At 43.2% G+C, this 10911-nt stretch overlaps 1 protein-coding gene across 4 annotated transcripts in view; it reads right to left on the bottom strand.

Moving 5' to 3' along the window:
• Window positions 1-365: 365 nt before the first annotated feature.
• Window positions 366-10911, bottom strand: part of LOC136625582 (arylsulfatase D-like) — a 34131-nt gene continuing 23585 nt past the window's right edge. For 3 of the 4 annotated variants that reach the window (XM_066599892.1, XM_066599890.1, XM_066599891.1), the window contains exons 7-10: window positions 10191-10325; window positions 9598-9760; window positions 2179-2300; window positions 366-926 (exon numbers count right to left, since the gene is read on the bottom strand). In XM_066599892.1, coding sequence (XP_066455989.1) covers window positions 553-926; window positions 2179-2300; window positions 9598-9760; window positions 10191-10325 — 794 coding nt within the window. In that variant the 3' untranslated portion in view covers window positions 366-552. The remainder of the gene's footprint in view (window positions 927-2178; window positions 2301-9597; window positions 9761-10190; window positions 10326-10911) is intronic. The other variant, XM_066599893.1, reaches the window with a different exon arrangement.

The raw sequence follows: 10911 nt of genomic DNA, 5'->3' as shown, positions 1-10911 counted from the left end.
AAATAAGCTGTCAGTTACCGCCAGGTACCATCTGTTTACCCATAGCTATAATTGTCGCTGTAATTTTGACATTAACTTTGCCTAAAAAACTGCTCAAGAGTACTTAGACACAATTCTAGGTGACCTAAGAGTGATTTACATGGCTTTTATAGTTCTTAGACAGTATAATACACCAGTTTTTAGAGGTATTCGGTGAAGTTGGGGTTTATTTTGAATAAATCGAACCAAACCAAACCTTTTCTTGAAATTCTGTGAACCAAACTTTTGAAAAGTTTCCTAAAAAACAATAGACATTATTATAGAGGGTGAATTAGAAGGATTTGCAACTGGAATCAATAGAGAAGGATGCGTGAATAGCAATACAGTTGATCCACTGAATGATGATTTATTTCATGATCTGTTAAGTCAAGTTTCCTAACATTTGGTGGGTTCATATGTCTTATTTCTTAGATAGCTTCTAGCAATTACATGATGTAATTAAAACAGGAGTTTATGACAAAGGTTTCTGCCCAAGATCTCCAAAGTGGCCAGACTCAACTGATATATGGGAATTCATCCCAGGAGTCCTGTTACGTTGTGGTCTTCCTTATCACACCAGCAGAAGGGAAATGTCCCGCAGCATGGCTGTAACCAGGGCCTCCAAAGACTATTGAAGTAAGAGAGCTGCTGAGGCACCACACTGATTGTCTTCTGATGTTCTGTCACTGCCGTCTTTATTCTGCTTAGTACGCTCTTATATTGTGGGTCTACATGAGAGTCCAGAGGCTTGGATTCTGATGGATCAGCCAATAATTCAAATAATAATGGCGGATCATGGTGATGGACATGGTCTCCTTCACAAGCACAGACTATAATATCGTAGCAACCCACTGCACCGTCTGGGGAAAAGACTGGAGTCACATAATGAGCTTTCCAAATAGCGCCACCTAGGAAGACAAAATGCAAACAAACATTTAATTTTCTATATGTGTGCCAAATCCATGATGTAATAGGTATGATGCAGATCTACATGTCTGCAGTATACTCCAAAATCCATGGAGATGTTTTCATCACTGTATGAATAGGGTTTTGAAACCTCTTTCATATTTATTGGACTGTAGCTATGCAGAGTATAGATCTGGACATGGGCTAAGGTAAGAAGTCACCTTGAGAGACCTCTTTGATTTAGAAAATCTAAAAGATGTCTTTAAAAAAACAAGTTAGTGCTGCTGATTCCTTTTGAGTGTGACACAAGAAAGAATGCCCTCCCAGGCGGATCCAGGTGGCTGTATCCATAGTAGTTTAGCATGAAAGTTGTCATGGCTGTTGTCATATAGAAGGCATTGAAGGGTCTTTGAGAGAGCTACAATACCAAATCAGGCTAATGCGCTACGGACGGTGTTTTGGCAGTTCTGGCCATCTATAGGATCTCATTATCTGCCAATCTTCTATTGGTGACCTATTCAAAAAAAATCCCTTTAACATTGGTCTTTCAGGGAGGGAGTATTCAGGAGGAGCATCGCTGACTTGTTTTTCTGTAAGATTTAAAGGCTTGTCTTGATGACAAATTATCACTTTATTTTCACTAGATTTCAATTGTACTTTTCAATTATTATTTTCAATTTCAATTATTAATTTCCTGTACCAGCACCAACATATGTAGTAGACCTCTACCAAAAATGATCTTATGCCAATTCTCCTCAGTAATGTTCATGGACTTATTTACGAAGGAGGAAGACAGGAAGACCAGGGCTAAACAGCAACTTCACCCTCATGGGTTGCATGCACAAAGATTGCTGTGGAGCCCTGCAAATTTCTACTTGATGGAGGTCACTGGTGGTATGCTGCCTGTTGCAGGTCGCAAAAAATTAAACCTTGATGAATTTGTGTAACCTACAGTAGCGGTACTCAGTGATTCACATTGTGACTCCTTTGACCTCAATATGTGTGTGAGCTCACAGAGCTACACTTTGATCTTTGGTTGCACAACCTCTGTCGCAGCCAAAAGTTACCATGTGTGCATTAGAGATGATTTCACTATGAACTAATCAGGGTATTCACATCATTGCTGAGTGCGTTGAAACCTTAAAAACGTATCTCTACATTGGCAGAACATACAAACACTACAGTGTTAGCCATAGTAAAACCATTCTGTGGATTTAAACATATATCACAGTGAACAGGAAGCCAAGTACTTACTCTCTTTTTGATGCCAACGGACTGCATGTAGCTGAGTCCCACAATAATGGAAAAGAAACACATGTTCTGAGTGAAGTGTTTCTCTTGTGAGTAGCGGCATCAGATTCCTTCCATCAATTATTCTAATGTAATAGAAACAAGTACAATAAATGCCCATAGATTTTTGCTTTAACCCCTTCCCGCTCCAGGGCGTAAGTTTACATCCTGGCAGCAGGGTACTTTCCGCAACAGGGCGTAAACTTACGTTCTGGGGATTGCGCGAGATCACTTATGATCTCGCGCTATCCCGCAGCGGGAGCCGGCTGTCAGTGATAGCCCGCCTCCCGCTGCAACAGCGGGGGTGCATCGGAGATGTGTCCCCCGCTATTAACCCCTTCCCTGCCGCGATCTATGTAGATCATGGCATGGGAGGGGTTCACAGAGGGAGCGCGCTCCCTCTGTGACGTCGTGGGGCTCTCGCGATATAATCGCAGAGAGCTCGACTGGTTGCCATGGCAACAGGACGCCAGACACTGGCGTCCTGTATTGCCATAGCCTGTGATCGCTGTATGAGCGATAAGGCATGCCAGTGCAGTAGCAATTAAAGTGATCAAAAAAGCCGTATGTACCCCAAAATGGTACCAATGAAAACTACAGCTCGTCTCGCAAAAAATAAGCCCTCATAGAGCTCCGTACATAAAAAAATTAAAAAGTTATAGGACTTTGAATGCAGCTATTTAGAAAAAAAAAAGATTTCCAAAAAAAGGAGTTTCATTGCAGAAAAGTGGAAAAACCTAAAAAAATGTAAGAATTTTGGTATTGTTGTAACCGTACCGACCCGCAGAAAAAATGGATTGTGTCATTTATGCTGCATGATTAACGATGTAAAAAAAATAAATCTATGGCAGAATTGATGCGTTTTCTCTCCCTGCTATCATAAAAAAAATAAATAAAAGTTTTACAATATAGTCTATGTACCCAAAAGTGGCACCGATAAAAGCTACAGTTCACCACGCAAAAAATAAGCCCTTATATGGCCGCGTCCACGGAAAAATAAAAAAGTTATGACTTTTGAAAAATGGAGAAGATAATCCGCCAAAATTCGTTACGTCCTTAAGCCCAAAATAGGCCAAAAAAACAGATAGTACTTACCCGAATCCCCGCGGTCCGGCGTCTTCATACTTACCTTGTGAAGATGGCCGCCGGGATCTTCACCCTCGGTGGACCGCAGGGCTTCTGTGCGGTCGATTGCCGATTCCAGCCTCCTGATTGGCTGGAATCGGCACACGTGACGGGGCGGAGCTACGAGGAGCCGCTCTCCGGCACAAGCGGCCCCATTCAGCAAAGGAGAAGACCGGACTGCGCAAGCGCGTCTAATCAGGCGATTAGACGCTGAAGATTAGACGGCACCATGGAGACGGGGACGCTAGCAACGGAACAGGTAAGTGAATAACTTCTGTATGGCTCATAATTAATGCACAATGTATATTACAAAGTGCATTAATATGGCCATACAGAAGTGCTTACCCCCACTTTGTTTCGCGGGACAACCCCTTTAAGGGGTTAATTATGCTTGATTTTTTTTCTCCAGCTCTGTGTTGGCAACACAAGCTCATACAGACAGTTCCAGTGCTGCCACATTTTAGTATCTGTATTGTGGCTGCAGCACATGTGTGAGGGATTAACTGCCATTATATAAATTTCACTGTTGGACTTTGCATATGTTTCTGCTAGGACCTTCAGAGAGGTCACATGACTGTCTGTTCTAATTTTACTGCTATGGACTGACAGGACCTGAGCGGCCCACTAATTGGCTGTAGGGTTAGGTATAAACGAGAGGCACGCTTCCATGCTTGGTGGTGTGGCACAACAATTTATGAGAGAAGAGATGGAGATTGTTGCATAGACACTGTTAAATACCCATGAGAGAGAGTCTCAGATGAGCAATTTACCAGATCTGAACTGAATGGGAAAAAAGATGTCAGCTGGTGAGAGTGGTTGGTGCCATCTATAGGAGTCCTGTGAGAGGACTGAGACTGCATCTCTAGCCTCATGCACCATAGGTGCCAGTGCATGTCTTCCATCTACTGTAACTTCTCCTTCATATATAGTGCCTTAAGTGCATTGCCACAACGGTACATACATGTTATGCAACACTTCATTCACTATTCATAGCATTTTACCCAAGTACAACATAGCAATTCATATACTCTTTCACCTCAAATTACACAATATGTCTTAAACTAACGGTCAATATTCGCCTCTTTTTTGGGGGGCAGTGCTCCAATAGCAACTCTAAATGGCCACTGCCACATCTGCTGGTCCTGGTGCTGCTGGCCCTGGTATAGTCCATTTCTGAGGGTCCTTTATGGTGTGCTGCTGAGAAGCTTGCATTTCTGCTACTTTCTGTTAAATTGCATTCACTGAAAGCTGTGACGCAGCCCTTTTGACTAAGATGGACACCGCCCCTACTCTAGTGGTGTTGCATCATCTAGGGGCAGAAACCCATCTACAAACCCTCACACGAGGCTTCAGCAAAATGGCACTCGGAGCACCCTTCTTTTCCCCCACCCCACATGGCTCTAGCACAGCACTACAGTGTTCACCAGACATGAACTGAAAAGCACTGGTCTTTATTCCTCCCTGCTCCCCCTCCTGGCTGTTTCGCGGACTGGAGGGGTTTGGGCTTAGCTTGTTGCAGCAGCTGCAAGCTGCTCTATTGTAGGAGGGAGCGCTGTCAGTGTAAACCTCTTACATGCCTACAAGTATAGTCTTACAGTATTTACAAAGACTACCAGACATCAGTTACGTTTGTACCAGAGCTTAAAGAGGTTGTCCAGGGTTAGAAAAATATGTTTGCTTTCTTCTTTCAAACACAGCGCCACCCTTAGGGTTGAAAATGCCATCCAGTGTGCTACTTGTGCAATGTATGTGGTCCTTGATCAGCCGATTGAGGGTGAATACTGTTGCGTAAGATACGTGCACGTCGGACATCTAGAGGCCCAAATCCTGGATCTAAATGAGCAACTGGCAAGAATGAGAGCCATCAACAACATGGAAAGGAGTTTGCTGCTCACTGAGCAGGGACTCGCTGGGGTAGAGGCGGGGGCGGATGGTAGTTTGGGAGAGCAGGGGGAGCAGGCAGCCAGCTGGATGACAGTTGGAAGGGGTAAAGGGAGTAGAACCAGGAAGGCTACTCCTGAACTGGCACACCCTAACAAGTTTGCAAAATTGGCAGATGAGGGGGATGCCTTTACAGAGCCAGCACCCCTGCAGCACGACACTGAATGCCAGGGAGATGACTGCTCCAGTGAGAAGAGGACGGCAAGTGCAGGGCAGGCTAGACAGGTCCTAGTGGTGGGAGACTCAATTATAAGGGAATAGATAGGGCAATCTGCCACAAAGACTGGAATCATCGAACGGTGTGTTGTCTTCCATGAGTTCGAGTTCGACACATCGCGGATCAGACTGACAGACTACTGGGAAGGGCTGGGGAGGATCCAGCAGTCATGGTGCACATTGGCATCAATGAACAAATTAGAGGTCAATGGAGGGCCCTCAAAAAGTATTTCAGGGACCTAGGATCCAAGCTTAGGGTGAGGTCCTGCAAGGTAGTTTTCTCGGAAATACTACCTGCACCACAAGCCACACTAGAAAGGCAGCAGGATCTTAGGGAGGTAAACAAGTGGGTCTGGAGTTGGTATAAGAAGGAAGAGTTTGGGTTCCTGGAGAACTGGACTGACTTCACTGTTGGCTACAGGCTCTACCATAGGGATGGGCTGCACCTTTATGGGCAGGGTGCAGCTGTGCTGGAAGAAAAGATGGCTAGAAGGCTAGAGAAGTGTTTAAACTAGGGACTAGGGGGGAGGGCAAAAAGAGAAACAGGGGGGTAGATAGTGTAGATAGTGACCTGGGACCAAGTAATGGGAATGGAGGTCAAAATGGTGGTGGGGTTAGTGCAGTTAGAACTGTCAGAACAGCTAATAGTACCATTAGTAGCGCAATGAATATAAAGAACAACAACAACCGTATAAATTGTATGGCAATGAATGCAGTAAGTCTAATCAGTAAAGTGGGTGATCTTGAAGCAAGAATGTCTGATGAAAATTACAGTATAGTGGGAATAACAGAAACATGGCTTGATGATAAGTGCGATTGGGCAGTGAATTTACAGGACTATAATCTCTTCAAAGGAGACTGCGCGAACTAGAAAGGGGGTATGTCCTATGTTAAATTGTACGTAATGCCGAGACTACAAGAAGATATAGGTGGAGGAGATAAACGCGTGGAATCTCTGTGGGTAGAAATACAGGGAGAAAAAAAATAACAAAATGGTGATAGGGGTTTTCTATAGGCAACCAAAAGCAACAGAAGAAACTGAAATCTTATTATTAAGGCAAATAAAAGAGGTGTCAAACTGCAATGAAGTAATTATTATGGCAGCTTTAATTATCCGGATATAGTATAGGAAGATGAAACGTGCAAATCTCACAAGGGTAATAAGTTCTCGAGAACAATTAAAGACAACTATCTTATCCAACTTGTGCAAGAGCCAACTAGAGGGAGGGCCACTCTGGACTTATTATTAGCTGACAAACCAGACAGAATCTTGGGGGTGCAGGTGCAGGGACGCTTGGGAAATAGTGACCACAATATAATTAACAAGAACATTATTCTTCCACTATATAAGGCATTTGTCAGGCCCCACATGGAATACTGTGTACAGTTCCGGACATCAGTGCTCAGGAAAGATGTTGCAGTGCTTGAGGGGGTTTAAAGAATGGCAACTAAATTAATAAACAGAATGGGTGGACTGGAATACCCATAGAGGCTTTCAAAATTGGGATTATTCACCCTAGAAAAAAGACGGTTAACCCTTTCCAATCCACTGACATCTAAAGACATTCTGATTGAAGGCTGTACAGCTCCGATGTTGGAAGACGTCCGGCAAGGTATTCCTACTGTATATTACTGACCACTGGCAGATGGCTGGCAGATGGCGCCATTGTATAATGGCAGAAAGAGAAAGCCTCCTAGGAAATCCTGAATCCACAATTGGATTGCAAAGGGTTAAGAGGCGATCAAATAACTATGTATAAATACATTAATGGACAATACAAGGATCTCTCCCATGATCGGTTTATACCCAGGACTGCGACGGTAACAAGAGGGCATCCTCTACGTCTAGAGAAAAGCAGGTTTCATCACCAATGCAAAAGGGGGTTCTTTACTGTAAGAGCAGTGAGACTGTGGAACTCTCTGCCTGATGATGTGGTGATGGCAAACTCCATAGAGGAGTTTAAGAGGGGACTTGATGTCTTTCTAGAGCTCTATGATATGACAGGATATAGACATTAGGGGTTGTTGATCTCAAATGTTGATCCAGAGATTACTCTGGCTGTCATTATGGAGTCAGAAAGGAATTTTTCTCTTCAAAATGAGCTAAATTGGCTCATTGTTTTTTTTTATTTTTTTGCCTTCCTCTGGACCAACAAGGGAGGGGGGTTGAAACAAGCTGAACTAGATGGACATTGTCTTTATTCAGCCTAACATACTGTCACGGGACTAGGGTCCAGTACTGGTAGTCCCTAACAGCTACCCACAACCCCTGTCCCTACCAACTTGCCCCCCTGGGCTAGACCCCAGAGTGACAATTGGGTGATGGTCCTTATACTCACTAGGGAAGCGGGGCAAGGGGTTAGACTTACAAACAGAAACAGAGAGAAACAAACACAGAGGCAAGTCAGGAAGTCCTGGTCGGCAACAAGAGAATACGAGGTACCAGGGATCAGGTGAAGGCGAAGTCTGGGTCAGAAGCAATATGTCAAAACAGAGATTCTGGCAAGTACAAGGACACGAGAGTAGCAGGAGACCAAACTAACACTGGCAATGCTGGAAGGAAACAGAGTTGTTTAAGTGCTGCCACGTCTCCCGCCCCAACAGCTGATTGGGGCGGGGAGCCTGACAGCAGCAAGTCAATCACCAAGGCACTGGGGAAACTGCCCTCAGCCTAGCTGGAGAGAGTGAGACTAAGGACGCGCGCCTGGTCATCATGGTGGCAGAGACGGGTGCGGGGCGGCACCTGCCGCGTCCCTAGTAACCCGGCGGCAAGTAGGATTCCGGCGGCCAGGGAAGGTCACTAGAACCTGGGCTCCTCTGCGCCGCACCGCTGCAGTCCGGGTAATGGAGCCGGCGGTCCTGATTGCTCAAACTGTCTTTTGAGCGATGATCTTTGCGTGTAAATGGGGCTTAGGAAAGACTATAGGAAATCAAGTTTATTTGCCAAGACGCTTTATGCTCTGTTGAGATTGTAGGTTGTCACTCAATTGCCGTAGCAGCCTGGGGCCTTGTGAAGGCTCCCTGGCTTTGCATAAATTCCAGTCTACTGAAGGGGTATTTCGACAATTGAAAGTGAAAGTTGTATGCTTCATAAGGTGATTGGTGTGAGTCACTATGATGGTGTTTTGGTTTGTCTATTCATTGTGTTCTCTGACTCTGGTCGGAATAGTTTTGGGTGTGTTTCTGTTTGAGTGCGCCTAGGGGCTATTGGGGAGGGTTTTTATTTCCTCCTTACATTGGGCTCTGTGGTGTTTAATTGTTCTAGTCTCCAGGGAGTAAAAGAGATCATAGCTGTGTGCAGTGGCTCCTCCAGAGTTTGCAGTCAGAGTTTCTTCTTGCAACTAAAGATAAGTTCTGGATTTTTGATTATTTGTGGAGTGTGCTCAGTAGGATTGTGGTATCTTTTTTCCAGGTATCAGAGTTAGAGATTACCTCCCGTTCTTGGTTGAGTGTGTCCTTATCGGGACGGACGGTCACTCACCATTTAGTTAATGACGTTTACATTTTAGAGTCACACAGGGATAGTACCCATTTACTTTGCTTTTGGGATCTGTGGTGTTAATAGCTTATTTCATAAATACAGTTATTGCAGGTTGGCAGCAGACGCGACAGTGATAACATATAATTTTGCAATATAATGTTACAATTTGCAGAGATATTTCTTTAACAGTTGTCTTCCCCCTGTTTAGCTCTCCATTGGTATCCAATGGTTACAACCTGTGTACTGCACTGTTTCAGCTGGTCAAGCATGCTCAGTGCCTTCAAATTCTGTAATGATGACACAGTCTGTACAGTCGTGAATGTGCATTCAGTTTGATGATTTAGATGGACATGTGGAATAATGGTACTATATGGAAATGTTAGGGAAAGTTTGATGGACTTAATAGTTTGTTGGTAATACAGAAAAGTCACAAGTTCACGTTCCCTACAGGAACTTAAAAAATAGTAAAAATAAGTTTAATAAAGTTTTTAAGTATAAAAATTTTTTTAAACATTAAAAGTTTGAAAAAATAAACATCAAGTTGATAAATGATCCTTGCACATCTACATGACTGACAGAATCTACATAGCGGTCCAGTGAGAAGCCTCAATAACACAAACCTGTCTTTAGGCAATTCACCACCCCCCAGGTGGACCACGGTCGGATAGATATCCATTAGACTTGTGGGTTCATCAATTTTTACATCAGAGGGAATAATACCAGGCCACCGGACTATCCCGGGCACTCGGATACCGCCTTCCCAGCCAGCCATACCTTTTCCTCCTAGAATTTTATATCATTAGAGCATATTGCAAATGCACTACATGAGTTTAATACATTACATGATGCTCATTTCCATGCAGTGGTTATGAGGGATTTTAAAGAAAAACTGAATGCATATATGAATAATCAAATTGTACGCTGTGCTTCTACAGCGCTGACTACTTTTTGCCCTGGAAAATAGTCTTCCCCGCAAGATGGAGTTAGTCGTGTATGGGTGGTAGACTTTCAACTATGGTAATATGATCACAAGCCAATTGGTGTCAAAGAGGCACAGCACATAACTCGGTGCTTCTGTCCCTGACTTTCGGTGATCAGTGGGGGTCTTAGCATCCCTCTCTCCACCAACAATGAAAACTTATAAAGTTGTACTGTGAGATGTTTTAATACAGATATAGCTTGTATGATATCATTCTATGAACTCTTTTCTCACCTCGATAAATTCCATTCCATCCTCCAGTTTGGAGTGTACCATATTTAGCCTCTAAATGTCCTCCATGATCAGAGGTAAAATAGATCATTGTGCTGTTCTTTAGTCCTGCATTATCAATAGCATTAACGACTGAACCTTAAAAACAATATTTGTTGTTCAAATTATGAGCCACTAAATGATAAATTGGTTACACTGCACAGAAAGTGAGGACTCATATAAAACCATAAGCAACAAATGCATACATCTACAACAATATATAAGACAGTGTTCTTCTCATCTTACTACTACATGGAAGACTAAAAAGCTTGGAAAACATGGAAATTAGAACATTTCCAAAAAACAATGTGGCAATCATAACTCCTATGTAAACGTCTCTCCTTCAAATTCCATATATGCTGAATATAGCTCTCTATATATTATATATCTCATTGTGAAAGTATTGAATTATATTTTATGCAGTAGTTTCCTGTGCATGATATTTGTGTTGTGTGCATAGAAAGAAGTTTGTGTGCAAAAGACACATTTGTCAAATTTTACTAACAGGGTTCCATACGCTAAGCATGCAACTTTGTCATAATAAAGCTTTGTAATGTTTTGCTGAGAGAGAAGTATCACACATTCTGTAGAATTTTATATGTTTACTTTGTAGGGGGATGACACACCTCTTGCATTGGACCAATAAAACAGAAGAACTTGGAAACATTACTTGGGTGTTTCTCAT

This window comes from Eleutherodactylus coqui, chromosome 4, assembly GCF_035609145.1.
Source record: "Eleutherodactylus coqui strain aEleCoq1 chromosome 4, aEleCoq1.hap1, whole genome shotgun sequence".
NCBI classification, from domain to species: domain Eukaryota; kingdom Metazoa; phylum Chordata; class Amphibia; order Anura; family Eleutherodactylidae; genus Eleutherodactylus; species Eleutherodactylus coqui.
The sequence above is the reverse complement of the archived record's forward strand: the minus strand, read 5'-3'. Positions and strand labels throughout refer to the sequence as shown.